Below are 16752 nucleotides of genomic sequence, written 5' to 3'. Positions count from 1 at the left end.
TCAGCACTGACCCTCCGACAGTGCCCACTCCCTCAGCATGACCCTCCGACAGTGCGACACTCCCTCAGCACTGACCCTCCGACAGTGCGACACTCCCTCAGCACTGACCCTCCGACAGTGCCCACTCCCTCAGCACTGACCCTCCGACAGTGCCCACTCCCTCAGCACTGACCCTCTGACAGTGCCCACTCCCTCAGCACTGACCCTCCGACAGTGCCCACTCCCTCAGCACTGACCCTCCGACAGTGCCCACTCCCTCAGCACTGACCCTCTGACAGTACCCACTCCCTCAGCACTGACCCTCTGACAGTGCCCACTCCCTCAGCACTGACCCTCCGACAGTGCCTACTCCCTCAGCACTGACCCTCCGATAGTGTGGCACTCCCTCAGCACTGACCCTCCGACAGTGCCCACTCCCTCAGCACTGACCCTCCGACAGTGCCCACTCCCTCAGCACTGACCCTCCGACAGTGCCTACTCCCTCAGCACTGACCCTCCGACAGTGTGGCACTCCCTCAGCACTGACCCTCCGACAGTGCCCACTCCCTCAGCACTGACCCTCCGACAGTGCCCACTCCCTCAGCCCTGACCCTCCGACAGTGCCCACTCCCTCAGCCCTGACCCTCCGGACCGTTCCCTGATTAGGTGCTGACTCTGGGATGGGAAGACGGCACTCCCTGTGGTTCCCACGTGTTGTCCCTCACTGCTGCTGCCCTGAAATGTTCCCGTGTGGAGGCAATGTCTCTTACCAGCTGCAGGGTCACTCTGAACGATGACGGTGTACGGGGAACTGAAAACAGTTGGAAGATATTCGATTTGTTAGGCCATTATAAATTTGTTCACCTTCAGAGTTTACTCCTCACAATGTTTCCCAGCCCCTCCCACAGCCCCTCCTCACTGACTCTCCCCACCCATTTACCCCCCCTCCCACACCCCCGTGACACTCTCCCCCTCACTGACCCCCCCACCCATTTACCCCCCTCCCACAGCCCCGTGTGCCCTCCCCCATCACTGACCCTCCCCACCCATTTACCCCCCTCCCACACCCCCGTGTGCCCTCTCCCCCCATCACTGACCCTCCCCACCCATTTACCCCCCTCCCACACCCCCGTGACACTCTCCCCCCTCACTGACCCTCCCCACCCATTTACCCCCCTCCCACAGCCCCGTGTGCCCTCCCCCCCTCACTGACCCTCCCCAACCATTTACCCCCCTCCCACAGCCCCGTGACACTCTCCCCCCTCACTGACCCCCCCACCCATTTACCCCCCTCCCACAGCCCCGTGTGCCCTCTCCCATCACTGACCCTCCCCACCCATTTACCCCCCTCCCACAGCCCTGTGTGCCCTCTCCCCCCATCACTGACCCTCCCCACCCATTTACCCCCCTCCCACAGCCCTGTGTGCCCTCTCCCCCCATCACTGACCCTCCCCACCCATTTACCCCCCTCCCACAGCCCTGTGTGCACTCTCCCCTCCTCACTGACCCTCCCCACCCATTTACCCCCCTCCCACAGCCCCGTGTGCCCTCCCCCCCTCACTGACCCTCCCCACCCATTTACCCCCCTCCCACAGCCCTGTGGACACTCTCCCCCCTCACTGACCCTCCCCACCCATTTACCCCCCTCCCACAGCCCCGTGTGCACTCTCCCCTCCTCACTGACCCTCCCCACCCATTTTCCCCCCTCCCACAGCCCTGTGTGCACTCTCCCCATCACTGACCCTCCCCACCCATTTACCCCCCTCCCACAGCCCCGTGTGCCCTCCCCCCCTCACTGACCCTCCCCACCCATTTACCCCCCTCCCACAGCCCCGTGTGCACTCTCCCCTCCTCACTGACCCTCCCCACCCATTTTCCCCCCTCCCACAGCCCTGTGTGCACTCTCCCCATCACTGACCCTCCCCACCCATTTACCCCCCTCCCACAGCCCTGTGTGCCCTCCCCCATCACTGACCCTCCCCACCCATTTTCCCCCCTCCCACAGCCCTGTGTGCACTCTCCCCTCCTCACTGACCCTCCCCACCCATTTACCCCCCCTCCCACAGCTCTGTGTGCACTCTCCCCTCCTCACTGACCCTCCCCACCCATTTACCCCCCTCCCATAGCCCTGTGGACACTCTCTCCCCTCATCAGTGACCTTTCCAATCCAGGTACGCTCCGGAGAACTGAGTGTTAATTCTGCTTTCTCTCTCTCTTGCTGCTGACCCTGCCTGATCTGCTGAGTTTCTCCAGCACTTGCGATGCCTTCCTCCGTCCAACCCAGCTTTGTATGATGTGAGTGCCTCACGGATGAATTAATGAGTCAGCACACCTTTTGGAAATACCCATCGGAACATGATTGAATTTTAGATTCAACTTGACTGTGAGAAGGTTGGGTCTGAGACTAGTGTTTCTGGCTCAGGGAACGTGACTGTGTGTGTGTGTGTGCACCAAAGGTACAGTTAGTGACACCTACATTTCAGGGGGGGGAAGTTACAATGAGAGGTTATAGATATGTTTTCTCTCGAATTTAGAAGTTTAAGGGGTGATCGAGTTAAAGTGGTCAAGACATGAACCGGAGAAGACAGAATCATAGAGACGTACAACACAGAAACTAACCCTTCGGTCCAACACATCCACGCCCACCAGATCTTGGAAACTTCTCTCGTCCCATCTCAGTTACAGTGTGCAGTTCGGGGCTTTGTATTCGAGGAGGTAAAGACATTGGAGGCAGCGTCAGAGGCATTTCACAAAACTGGAATGAGTGAGCTGACTCACGAGGGAAGGTGAGACAGACTGGGCTTCTTTTCAGGGGACGGGTTCGGCCGTGTGAGGGGTGACCTGACTGACGTGTACACGGCACTGAGCCCTTCCTTGAGGCGGAAGGGGAGAGGACGCTTCTGATTCTGGGTGGATCTGGGAAGAGTGCGCTCTGTGTTAAAATCCCTGGGAGCTCTCCCAGGAGAGAGATGAGGCGATTTCGTTGTCTCTCAGTGACTTTGGGAATCTGCCTCTACAGGCAATGGGCTTGGGGCTGTGGAATATTTTTAATACAGTGGTGTATATCATCGGAAAAGGCAGGGAATCAAAAATTATTGGGAAATGTGGAATATGGAACAGATCAGTAATGTGATTATTGAATGGGAAGCAGGTCTGAGGGGCTGAATGGCCACCTGCAATCTAACTACTACAATCACACACCTGTAAGTTGAAACACAATCTCTGTGGGATCGCACTGTGTACTGAGAGATAATACGGTACGGCCTTTCCCTCCCCCCTCGCTGTCTGTGTCACAGACACTGACTGTCCAGGCACATGCAGCCTCACGTCCTCTGTCTCACCTCTCGCTGTTCTCTGGTATCCCAGGGTCTATCCCGATCGGATTTCCAACTGGATCAAACAAAACCACTGGCTCCCCTCTGCACAAAACAACCACAGTACACATGCATTTAGTTAGCACCTTTCAGCACTCCCTCAGCACTGACCCTCCGACAGTGCCCCCTCCCTCAGCACTGCCCCTCCGACAGTGTCCACTCCCTCAGCACTGACCCTCCGACAGTGCCCCCTCCCTCAGCACTGCCCCTCCGACAGTGCACACTCACTCAGCACTGACCCTCCGACAGTGCAGCACTCCCTCAGCACTGACCCTCCGACAGTGCAGCACTCCCTCAGCACTGACCCTCCGACAGTGCAGCACTCCCTCAGCACTCACCCTCCGACAGTGCCCACTCCCTCAGCGCTGACCCTCTGACAGTGCCCGCTCCCTCAGCACTGGCCCTCTGACAGTGCCCGCTCCCTCAGCACTGGCCCTCCGACAGTGCCCACTCCCTAAGCGCGGAACCTCTGACAGTGCCCACTCCCTCAGCACTGACCATCCGACAGTGCCCACTCCCTCAGCACTGACCATCCGACAGTGCCCATTCCCTCAGCACTGACCCTCCGACTGTGCCCACTCCCTCAGCACTGACACTCTGACAGTGCCCACTCCCTCAGCGCTGACCCTCCGACAGTGCGGCACTCCCTCAGCACTGACCTCCGACAGTGCCCACTCCCTCAGCACTGACCATCCGACAGTGCCCATTCCCTCAGCACTGACCCTACGACTGTGCCCACTCCCTCAGCACTGACACTCTGACAGTGCCCACTCCCTCAGCGCTGACCCTCCGACAGTGCCCACTCCCTCAGCGCTGACCCTCTGACAGTGCCCGCTCCCTCAGCACTGGCCCTCCGACAGTGCCCACTCCCTAAGCGCGGAACCTCTGACAGTGCCCACTCCCTCAGCACTGACCATCCGACAGTGCCCACTCCCTCAGCACTGACCATCCGACAGTGCCCATTCCCTCAGCACTGACCCTCCGACTGTGCCCACTCCCTCAGCACTGACACTCTGACAGTGCCCACCCCCTCAGCGCTGACCCTCCGACAGTGCGGCACTCCCTCAGCACTGACCCTCCGACAGTGCCCACTCCCTCAGCACTGACCATCCGACAGTGCCCATTCCCTCAGCACTGACCCTACGACTGTGCCCACTCCCTCAGCACTGACACTCTGACAGTGCCCACTCCCTCAGCGCTGACCCTCCGACAGTGCCCACTCCCTCAGTGCTGACCCTCCGACAGTGCCCACTCCCTCAGCACTGACCATCCGACAGTGCCCATTCCCTCAGCACTGACCCTCCGACTGTGCCCACTCCCTCAGCACTGACCCTCCGACTGTGCCCACTCCCTCAGCACTGACACTCTGACAGTGCAGCACTCCCTCAGTGCTGACCCTCCGACAGTGCCCACTCCCTCAGCGCTGACCCTCCGACAGTGCCCACTCCCTCAGCACTGACACTCTGACAGTGCGGCACTCTCTCAGCGCTGACCCTCTGACAGTGTCTACTCCCTCAGCACTGACCCTTCAATAATGCCCACTCCCTCAGCACTGACCCTCCGACAGTGCCCACTCCCTCAGCACTGACACTCCGACAGTGCCCACTCCCTCAGCACTGACACTCCGACAGTGCCCACTCCCTCAGCACTGACACTCCGACAGTGCCCACTCCCTCAGCACTGACACTCCGACAGTGCCCACTCCCTCAGCACTGACACTCCGACAGTGCCCACTCCCTCAGCGCTGACCCTCCAACAGTGCCCACTCCCTCAGCACTGACCCTCCGACAGTGCCCACTCCCTCAGCATTGACAGTTGGAAACTGCAGCATTGACTCATACAGGGATAGGGAGGGGGTGTAGGGGCTGGAGGTGGTTATAGAGATAGGGAGGGGGTGTATGGGCTGGAGGGGGTTACAGAGATAGGGAGGGGGTGTATGGGCTGGAGGGGGTTACAGAGATAGGGAGGGGATGTGAGGCTCGAGGGGGTGACAGAGATAGAGAGGGGGTGTAGGGACTGGACGGAGTTAAAGGGGTAGGGAGGGGTTTAGGGGCTGGGGTGGGTCACAGAGATAGGGAGGGGGTGTAGGGGCTGGAGGGGGTAACAGAGATAGGGAGAGGGTTTAGGATTTGGTGGGGGTGACAGAGATAGGGAGGGGGTGTAGGGGCTGGAGGGGGTAACAGAGATAGGGAGGTGGTGTCAGGGTTGGTGGGGGTGACAGAGATAGGGAGGGGGTTTAGGGGTTGGAGGGGGTGACAGAGATAGGGAGGGGGTGTAGGGGTTGGTGGGGGTATAGTGGTTGGAGGGGGTGACAGAGATAGGGAGGGGGTGTAGGGATTGACGGGGGTGTAGAGGCTGGAGGGGGTTACAGAGTTGGAAGGGGGTGTAGGGTGATGGGGGTGACAGAGATAGGGCGGTGAGGTTCCCTGAGGTATTTCACAGGAACACCATCGATGTGGGGGCTTGGGGACTATGAGGACGTGGTGAATTTGCAGAGACTGACCTGTAGGCTCCGGCTGCGACAGAGACGATTTCCCGGATATCGGAGGGGCTCGAAAGGCAACTGAAGATCACCTACAATCAAACCAAACAAACGTGAAGTTGTGTAGCTCATTGAGGCTGTCAGTCCAAATGAAGGAACTTCCTCTGTCAGACCGATTGACAGACCATCTGGTGTAGCCCTGAACAAACGTACATCTCGTGCTGCAGTGTGAGAAGATCTCTTTGTGGCCAACCTGCTTTGATGGATTGTACGGCTGTGGTCATTATGAATGCTCAGCTCAGCCTCAAATTCTACAATCGGTTTTATACCCGCTCCAGGCGCTGACTCTGCATTTTGATTGGCATTTTAAAGAGGCAATTCAAGGATTAGCTGTTTTCTGAGGGAGGAAGTGTCCAATTTTGTTGACAGAACAGAGAGATTTGTTGAACTGTCTCAGGTGCACTGAGATCCCATCAAAAGGGACCTCCTCCTGGAATGTTCTGGAATATGTCGTACAAGGGTGTGATGCTTGCATTTGTAAACGTTCCTGAAGTCACTGATTAACCCTCCTCTTCATATCAACATCAGAGAGGGAGGTGTTTACAGACACACATTGAGACATGGACTTTGTGGGAAACCTGAAACAGGGGTTACACCGTTCAATAGCGCCAACTTGGAGGACAGGGTTTGAGGAGTGGTATCTCATTGATCTCTTCCAGCTTCGCTCAAACTATTTTCCATTCCTTACTGACACTATCAGAGTTGTCTGCTCCAGAGTTCACTCTTTGAGCTGAATATTGAACCATTGGAAACCCTGGACGTTTCCTACACCCCCGACCGGGAGAATGGGGATTGCAGGGAAAGGTGGATGAGAGGATTGAGGAGGAGCTGGATTTGCTGTTATCGTTGACCTCCGGGAGGGACAGATGGAGAGATAGATTAGATTAGATTACTTACAGTGTGGAAACAGGCCCTTCGGCCCAACAAGTCCATACCGACCCTCCAAAGCGCACCCACCCAGACCCATTCCCCTACATTTACCCCTTACCTAACACTATGGGCAATTTAGCATGGCCAATTCACCTGACCCACACATCTTTGGACTGTGGGAGGAAACCGGAGCACCGGAGGAAACCCACACAGACACGGGGAGAACGTGCAAACTCCACACAGTCAGTTGCCTAAGGCGGGAACTGAACCCGGGTCTCTGGTGCTGTGAGGCAGCAGTGCTAACCACTGTGCCACCGTGCCGCCCAATAGAGAGACACACAGCTCGATGGTTTATCCTCGGAGGTTCACTTCACTCGGTCTCAGGTTCTCCCTCCTGACCGAGGCTGAGAACTGGTCTCCGTCAGATCAATCCACCCCAAAGCTGCCGTTGAGTGGAGTTCTCTCACATCCACATCCAAATTGGTCAACAGAATTCCTGATAAAGGGCTTTAGCCGGAAATGTCGATTCCAGTGCTCCTCGGATGCTGCCTGACCCACTGTACTTTCCAATCTTGTCTCTAATCTCCAGCAGCTACACCCCCCACCTCTGTCTAACAGGAGTGCCAACCAAGCCAATGGGACGGCACGGTGGCTCAGAGGTTAGCACTGCAGCCCTAAAGGACGAGAGACCCCTGTTCGATCCCACCCTCGGGTGACTGTCTGTGTGGAGTTTGCACATTCTCCCCGTGTCTGTGTGGGTTTCCTCCGGGTGCTCCGGTTTCCTCCCACAGTCCAAAGGTGTGCGGGTTAGGGCGGATTGGCCATGGGAAATTGTCCCGTAGTGCCCAGGGATGTGCAGGTTAGGGTGGATTGGCCATGGGAAATTGTCCCATAGGGCCCAGGGATGTGCAGGTTAGGGTGGATTGGCCATGGGAAATTGTCCCATAGTGCCCAGGGATGTGCAGGTTAGGGTGGATTGGCCATGGGAAATTGTCCCAGAGTGCCCAGGGATGTGCAGGTTAGGGTGGATTGGCCATGGGAAATTGTCCCAGAGTGCCCAGGGATGTGCAGGTTAGGGTGGGTTGGCCATGGGAAATTGTCCCATAGTGCCCAGGGATGTGCAGGTTAGGGTGGGTTGGCCATGAGAAATGCAGAGTTACAGGGATGGGGTAGAAGAGTGAGCTTGAGTGGGAAGCTCTTCGGAGGGCCGGTATGGATTCGATGTGCCGAATGGCTTCCTTCCACACTGTAGGAATGTCACTCGGCAGATTCAGTCTGAACTCTAAGAAATGTCCGTGCCCGTGGTATTCCCTCGTTTGTTACACAAACAGAAGTGGCTGGAGAAACTCAGCAGGTCTGGCAGCATCAGTGCAGTGAAAGCAGAGTTTACGTCCCCCCGCAGTGACCCGAGTTTCTTACATTAGCAACGGGATCCCACCCATTCCGCCTGGTTCAAAGCAATACGCTTCTTGTGGGTTCGAGAAAGGATTAAATCTAACGTTCAGAGTAAACTAAACCTGAAAGGGTTCAGAAAAGATTTACAAGGATGTTGCCAGGGTTGGAGGGTCTGAGCTACAGGGAGAGGCTGAACAGGCTGGGGCTGTTTTCCCTGGAGGAGGCTGAGGGGTGACCTTATAGAGGCTTATAAAATCATGAGGGGCATGGAGAGGGTAAATAGACAAGGTCTTTTCCCTGGGGTGGGGGAGTCCAGAACTAGAGGGGCATAGGTTTAGGGTGAAAGATATAAAAGGGACCTAAGGGGTAACTTTTTCCCCCAGAGGGTGGTACGTGTATGGGATGAGCTGCCAGAGGAAGTGGTGGGGGCTGGTACAATGACAACATTTAAAAGGCATCTGGATGGGGACATGGATAGGGAGGGTTTGGAGGGATATAGGCCAAGTGCTGGCTAATGGAACTGGATTAGGTTAGGATATCTGGGTCAGCATGGACGGGTTGGGCCGAAGGGTCTGTTTCCCTGCTGTACGTCTCTGTGACTATACTGTGACACAATGTCCAGCTTCAGCTCTCAGGGCCTGACCGCCCGGGGAGCTGTCCATTCCCTCGGGTGCTGAATTCTTGAGCAGTTACCCTGAGGATAGGCCTCAAGCCTGAGAGGCGATGCACCCCATGGTTCACCAGCCCTTTGGCCCAGTGGAAGTGCTCCTGTGACGTTGGGCTGGCCAGTGGGAAGGGTGGGGCACGAATGGGGATGGGTGGGGGGGGGTTAGTGAGTGAGGGTGGTCTTCCAATGGAGAGACGTCAACAGCTGCTCCAACAAGATGTCACGTTCAGGGTAAGGTCATGACGCAGGAGGCGAGAGTGGGCCCTGCAGATGCTGGAGATCAGAATCGAGACTGGAGGAATTCCTGATGAAGGGCTTTTGCCCGAAACATCGGTGTTCCTGCTCCTCGGATGCTGCCTGACCTGCTGTGCTTTTCCAGCACCACTCTCAGCTTGGCTAATGACACAGTGACCTCGCCAGTGTCCCCACATACTGCTGCTGGGCGCTGGTTTCACAAGGTCTGGTCGAATCAGAATTCTTCATGAAAACCTTGAATTAAAACTCAAATGAGCAGCTGTCATATAACTTTGGAGTTTTTTTTTAAAATCAACACTGACCTGTTTCACTCGTGGGGATTTAATTTGATTTTGAAGTGGGAGATGGTACGGGACACCAAGTAAAACGGACACACAAAATGGCCGCCGAGCCACCAGTTGGCTACTTGACACACAAAATGGCCGCCGAGCCACCAGTTGGCCACTTGACACACAAGATGGCCACCGGACCACAATGTGGAGAGAGAGAGAGAGAGAGAGAGAGAGAGAGACAGCAGATCAAACACAGACACCGCCTGGGCCCCCCCAGAATGCCAGCACAATGCACTCACATCTGATTAGTTTAAGGTGGGTGGGGGAGAGAATATACATGAGTAACGTATACTGCCCACCGAAGTATCTGGGTCCAGCCAACACCTCTGATAGAAACGCTAACACTTTGATACGGACTCAATACGAAGTGCTCACAGCCAGGGCTGCAGTAACCATCTTTCTCAGCAAAAGCGATCAGCGGCCATTACTACAGCAATGGGTGTCCGCACAGACATTGAAACCGCCAGTGTCTGACATGGAAACTGACAGTGACCGCGCTGAAATTAACAAAGGCTGCGCTGGAACTGACAATGACTGAACCGAAACTATCGGAGATTCTGCAACGTTTCCGATAAACTATGTTACAGAGACCGAAACCACATTCCTGACCTATTATCCCACATACTGTGTGAAAGTATGTTGCCATGTATTCCTGACTGAGAGAAGACTTGCAGCTGACCCCCCCTCACTGTTGGTGTCTCTCTCCTCGGAGCTCCGGTATTTCCTTCTGTAATAAACACTGTCGCTGAACCCCGATCTGACTCCAAGGCTGGTGAGTTTTCCCCACCACAAGTTGATTTGATTTATGGTCATCACGTGTTCCCTACGTAACGTGAAGAGTTTTGTGTCCCGGGCAGTGCAGACAGATCAGACCATACAAAGACCACGGGGCGAGAGGTCAGGGCGAGGAATACGCCTGCAGGGAAGGTGCACACCAAGTGGGAGATCAGCCCACTCTGCCGAGGACATGGAGGTCCTGGGCCTCCCTCACCGCCGCTCCCTCACCACCAGACGCCTGGAGGAAGAACGCCTCATCTTCCGCCTCGGAACACTCCAACCCCAGGGCATCAAGGTGGACTTCAACAGTTTCCTCATTTCCCCTTCCCCCACCTCACCTCAGTTCCAACCTTCCAGCTCCCCATGACCTGTCCTACCTGCCTATCTCCCTTCGCACCTATCCACTCCACCCTCCCCTCTGACCTATCACCTTTACCCCCAACCCCCATTCATCTATTCCTCTCTCTCAGCTCCCTCCTCCCCACCCCCACCCCCTTCCCATTTATCCCTCCACCCCGGAGGGTCCCAGCCTCATTCCTGATGAGGGGCTTATGCCCGGAATGTTGATTTTCCTGCTCCTCGGATGCTGCCTGACCTGCTGTGCTTTTCCAGCACCACACTCTCAACTTGAAAGTCGGTTCAGAGACTAACAGCGACAGGGAAGAAGCTGCTGTTGAATCCATTGGGACACGTGTCTAATCTTCGATGTCTCCCGCCTGCCGGAAGAGGTTGGGAGAGATTATTACCGAGGTGGGAGAGGTCTCTGAGTCAGTGAGAAATATCGTTGGAGGCCATGGATGGATCTGGTTGGTTTGTGGGACTGGGCTGCGTACGTGAATCTCTGCTGTTTCTTATGTGGACAGAATCCTTCCCACAGGCAGGGAAATCTGCCACCCTTACACAGGCTGGCCTACACGTGACTCCAGACCCAACAGTCTGGAGTCTCAACTGTCCTCGGGCGAGATTTGTACCAGTTACGACAGAAGAGGTCAAAAAGAAATGAAACCAGATGGGGTGCCCCACGTCAACTGAGGCACTTGGAAAAGACACCGTTAGACGCAGCCCTGTCTGAGGGTCCCCCTCACTAGGATCTGGGCGCTAATGCCAACATCGTGAGAGCTGTCTCACAGACCTGTGAAGCAACAGCCTGACACTGTCATATTCACACTGACAGACCCAGTCCCAGACCACACCATCACCATCCCTGGATATCTCCTGTTAGAGGGGGGCTGTGCAGTGGGACACAGGCAGGAGGGAGTGCCCCTGGGAGTCCTCAGCATTGACTCCAGGCCCCATGTAGCGCCGTGACTTCAGGTAAAACACGGGGAAGGAAACCTCCTGCTGATCACCAGGTCAGACCCTCCCTCGGCTGATCCACCTATCCTACTCCATGTTGACCAACAGTTGGAGGAGTCACTGAGGGTGGCCAGGGTACAGAATGTCCTCAGGGTGTGGGTGATGTCAATGTCCCACCATCGAGAGGGGCTCAGACGCAGCGTTACTGATGGAGCTGGTCAGGGCCTGCAGGACGTTACTGCGAGACTGGGTTTGCGGCAGGTCGGGAGGGAACCGACCACACGGGGGGGAAAACCCACCCCTGACCTCATCCTGAGGTAATAGGACAGACGGTCTCAACAAAGCTCAAAACGTATTGGAGAGTAACATCTCGATATCCGAAATCCAACCCCTTACTGTGAAGACAGCCAGACCATTGCTCTGCCTCATAACTTCCTGCATCTCGAGCTGAGACATGGCAAGTAACATTCACAAATACCAGGCTCTGACCATCTCCAATAAGGGACAGTCAAACCACCACCCCCTTAATGTACAATGGTATTACCATCACTGTATCCCCGACTGTCAACATCCTGGGGGTTACCATTGAGACAGAATCTAATCATTACCCCTTGATGTTCAATGGCATTACCATCACTGAATCCCCCACCATCAACATCCTGGGGGTTACCACTGACCACAAACCCACCAGAACCCACCACCTCAACCCAGTGGCTCCAAAAGCAGGTCAGAGGCTGGGAATCCTGCAGCGAGTAACTCCCCTCCTGACTCCCCCCAAAGCATGTTCCCCCATCGACTAGGCCCAAGGCAGGAGGGGGGAGGGAATACTCCCCACTTGCCCCTGGGTGGGGGCAGCTCCAACAACACTCGAGAAGCTCCACACCATCCAGGGACAAAGCAGCTCCCGGACCCACACCCACAAACATCCCCTCCCTCCCCCCACCCCCCTCAGTAACAGCAGCGTGTACCATCCCCTCCCTCCCTCCCCTCCCACCCAGTAACAGCAGTGTGTACCATCCCCTCCCCCCAGCCCCCCTCAGTAACAGCAGTGTGTACCATCCCCTCCCTCCCTCCCCCCCCACCCAGTAACAGCAGTGTGTACCAGCCCCTCCCCCCAACCCCCACCCAGTAACAGCAGTGTGTACCATCCCTTCCCCCCACATCCCCTCAGTAACAGCAGTGTGTACCATTCCCTCCCTCCCCCCATCCCCCCCTCAGTAACAGCAGTGTGTACCATCCCCTCCCTCCTCCCACCCCCCTCAGTAACAGCAGTGTGTACCATCCCCTCCCTCCCCCCCACCCCCCTCTCAGTAACAGCAGTGTGTACCATCCCCTCAATCCCCCCACTGACGCTCAGTAACAGCAGTGTGTACCATCCCCTCCCTCCCCCCACCCCCCTCAGTAACAGCAGTGTGTACCATCCCCTCCCCCCACCCCCCTCAGTAACAGCAGTGTGTACCATCCCCTCCCCCCACACCCCCTCAGTAACAGCAGTGTGTACCATCCCCTCCCCCCACCCCCCTCAGTAACAGCAGTGTGTACCATCCCCTCCCCCCACACCCCCTCAGGAACAGCAGTGTGTACCATTCCCCCCCTCCCCACACCCCCCCTCAGTAACAGCAGTGTGTACCATCCCCTCCCTCCCCCCCACCCCCCTCAGTAACAGCAGTGTGTACCATCCCCTCCCCCCCCAGTAACAGCAGTGTGTACCATCCCCTCCCTCCCCCACCCCCACCCAGTAACAGCAGTGTGTACCATCCCTTCCCCCCACATCCCCTCAGTAACAGCAGTGTGTACCATTCCCTCCCTCCCCCCATCCCCCCCTCAGTAACAGCAGTGTGTACCATCCCCTCCCTCCCCCCACCCCCCTCAGTAACAGCAGTGTGTACCATCCCCTCCCCCCACCCCCCTCAGTAACAGCAGTGTGTACCATCCCCTCCCCCCACACCCCCTCAGTAACAGCAGTGTGTACCATCCCCTCCCCCCACCCCCCTCAGTAACAGCAGTGTGTACCATCCCCTCCCCCACACCCCCTCAGGAACAGCAGTGTGTACCATTCCCCCCCTCCCCACACCCCCCCTCAGTAACAGCAGTGTGTACCATCCCCTCCCTCCCCCCACCCCCCTCAGTAACAGCAGTGTGTACCATCCCCTCCCCCCCCAGTAACAGCAGTGTGTACCATCCCCTCCCTCCCCCCACCCCCCCTCAGTAACAGCAGTGTTGTACCAGCTACAAGACCCACTGCAGAAACTCACCAAAGACCCTCAGGCAGCACCTTCCAAACCCACGGCCCCTTCCATCTGGAAGGACAAGGGGCAGCAGGTACATGGGGACCCCACCCCCCTGCAAGTTCCCCTCCGAGCCCCTCCCCATCCCAACTTGGAAATCTAGCGGCCGTTCCTTCCTGGGTCAGAATCCTGGGATTCCCTCCCTCAGGGACATTGTGGGTCTACCCTACAGCACATGGACTGCAGCGGGTCAAGGAGGCAGCTCACCCCCCACCTTCCCAAGGGGGGGGCAACTAGGGACGCGGGCCGTAAATGCTTCACCCGAGAGTGAATACCAAACCCCCTGTAGGTTGGAGCATCGTTGGTGAGGATATTTAAGTCCCTGATGATCAAATCTCCCAGTATTTGAAATGGTTCCTCCCCTCTCTGTCCCTCCCCCGAGTGAGTTTCTGAATGAATTGAATGAATGGAAACTTCTGCAGCTCATTATCGTTATTTCAGTGTAGGCCGGATGTGGCAGCTTTTTGGCGATGGGGGAGATAGAGTCCTGAGACATCTCATTTCTTAACGTGACACAAGCTCCACATTACACCAATTATCACTGTCCCCCCATCAAACACTCCCAGGGACAGGGACAGCACGGCGTTAGATACAGAGTAAAGCTCCCTCTACTGTCCCCCATCAAACACTCCCAGGGACAGGGACAGCACGGGGTTAGATACAGAGTAAAGCTCCCTCTACACTGTCCCCCCCATCAAACACTCCCAGGGACAGGGACAGCACGGCGTTAGATACAGAGTAAAGCTCCCTCTACACTGTCCCCCCCATCAAACACTCCCAGGGACAGGGACAGTACAGGGTTAGATACAGAGTAAAGCTCCCTCTAACTGTCCCCCCATCAAACACTCCCAGGGACAGGGACAGCACGGGGTTAGATACAGAGTAAAGCTCCCTCTACACTGTCCCCCCATCCAACACTCCCAGGGACAGGGACAGCACGGGGTTAGATACAGAGTAAAGCTCCCTCTACACTGTCCCCCCATCAAACACTCCCAGGGACAGGGACAGCATAGGGTTAGATACAGAGTAAGGCTCCCTCTACACTGTCCCCATCAAACACTCCCAGGGACAGCACAGGGGTTAGATACAGAGTGAAGCTCCCTCTACACTGTCCCCCATCAAACACTCCCAGGGACAGGGACAGCACGGGGTTAGATACAGAGTAAAGCTCCCTCTACACTGTCCCCCCCATCAAACACTCCCAGGACAGGGACAGCACAGAGGTTAGATACAGAGTAAAGCTCCCTCTACACTGTCATGCTCAGAAATAACTGGGACGTGAAGTCAGCCACAGAAACATTGGGAGGGGTCAGTGTGGGCTCCCTCTATGTGTTTGATCAGTCTATGACCTTCAGACCGCCTGTGTGTGAGAGGGAGCACAGAGAGAGGGAGAGGGGGGGGGGGGGGGGGGAGGGGGAGGAAGCAAGTGAGAGAAAGAATGGGAGTGAGAGAGGGAGGGGGAGGAACTGGGAGAGAAAGAAGAAGAGAGGGGGAGAGGGAGAGAGAGATAGAAAGGGGGAGGAGAGAGAGAGAGATGGAGAGAGGAAGAGGGAGAGAGGAAGGGAGAGAGAGAAGGCGAAAGGAGGGGAGAGAGTGAGAAACAGGGTGAGAGAGAAGAGAGAGAGAAGGGAGAGAGGGAGAAGGAGAAAGAGAGAGGGAGAGAGTGAGACAGAGAGGGGGAGAGAGAGAAAGAAAGACACACACATAGGATGACAGAAAAGCAGAGACAGGATGTGATCGGTGCACTGGGAGAGACAGTGGGAGAGAATATACACACACACTTTCACACACACATATATACACACACAGCTGAAAATGTGTTGCTGGAAAAGCACAGCAGGTCAGGCATCATCCAAGGAACTGGGGACTGACGTTTCAGACATAAGCCCTTCTTCAGCTTATGCCTGAAACGGTCGATTCTCCTGTCCCTTGGATGCTGCCTGACCTGCTGCGCTTTTCCAGCAACACATTTTCAGCTCTGATCTCCAGCATCTGCAGTCCTCACCTTTCTCCACACACAAACACACACTCTCTCACAAACACATACAGAAAAACACACATACACACACACACACACACACACACACGCACACATATATATACACACACTCACACACACACACACACAAACACATACACAAAAACACACACATACACACACACACACACACACACACACACAAACATATACACACACACTCTCACGCAAACACACTCTCACACAATCACACACACCCAAACACACATGTATACACACACACACGCACACATATATATACACACACTCACACACACACACACACACACACACACAATAAAGAGACAGACACACACAGGGAGATGGAACATAGGACCGACTCACCTTCTGTATCTTCCCGTTAACGTCGAGGTGAATGACTTTCAGTTGAGCTGCTGAGGACCCAGATCCCATGGTCCGGAAGATGGGAGATGGTCAGGAATTTTGTGTTGGAGATTTGTGAGGGGTCAGGGTAGAGGCTGGTTGTGGGATAAGCTCTTTGTTCAGTCCCTGGTCCCGATGATGATGTGTCTGTGTGTGTCTGCTCTCAAACAAACACATGACAGCAACCCTCCTCAGCGACTGGGCTGCAGTAACTCGGTTTCCCCAGCAACATCTCCTCACCTGAACCGCTGGGAGATGCTCATTAACCTTGTCATGGGTTTTCAGGAGGTTACTAATCTGGTTTCTCACTGGCTCCTGATTACAGGTTTTTGATTATCTCAATGCTTTCCTTTAATGATTCCCAGTCACCCAATTATCCGCAGGAAAGGACTCCCAGTTAATCTCCGCATTGGTTCCAAACTGAAATCTTCATGCCATGTGAGTATTGAGAGTAAGGCCCAGTATTTCCCACCCCGTCCCTAGTTGCCCCCCCCTTGGGAAGGTGGGGGTGAGCTGCCTCCCTGACCCGCTGCAGTCCATGTGCTGTAGGGGAGACCCACAATGTCCCTGAGGGAG

The 16752-nt window shown here is 56.0% G+C and overlaps 1 protein-coding gene across 1 annotated transcript in view; it reads right to left on the bottom strand.

The window, feature by feature from the left end:
• LOC132834005 (high affinity cGMP-specific 3',5'-cyclic phosphodiesterase 9A-like) overlaps window positions 1-16206 on the bottom strand; it is a 34402-nt gene extending 18196 nt beyond the window's left edge. The window contains exons 1-5 of the mRNA XM_060852717.1: window positions 16138-16206; window positions 11665-11799; window positions 5857-5927; window positions 3321-3398; window positions 750-790 (exon numbers count right to left, since the gene is read on the bottom strand). Coding sequence (XP_060708700.1) covers window positions 750-790; window positions 3321-3398; window positions 5857-5927; window positions 11665-11799; window positions 16138-16206 — 394 coding nt within the window. The remainder of the gene's footprint in view (window positions 1-749; window positions 791-3320; window positions 3399-5856; window positions 5928-11664; window positions 11800-16137) is intronic.
• Between the last annotated feature and the right edge of the window lie 546 nt (window positions 16207-16752).

Source organism: Hemiscyllium ocellatum, chromosome 38 (genome assembly GCF_020745735.1).
Source record: "Hemiscyllium ocellatum isolate sHemOce1 chromosome 38, sHemOce1.pat.X.cur, whole genome shotgun sequence".
Lineage (NCBI taxonomy): Eukaryota > Metazoa > Chordata > Chondrichthyes > Orectolobiformes > Hemiscylliidae > Hemiscyllium > Hemiscyllium ocellatum.
This window is presented reverse-complemented; position numbering and strand designations above follow the sequence as displayed.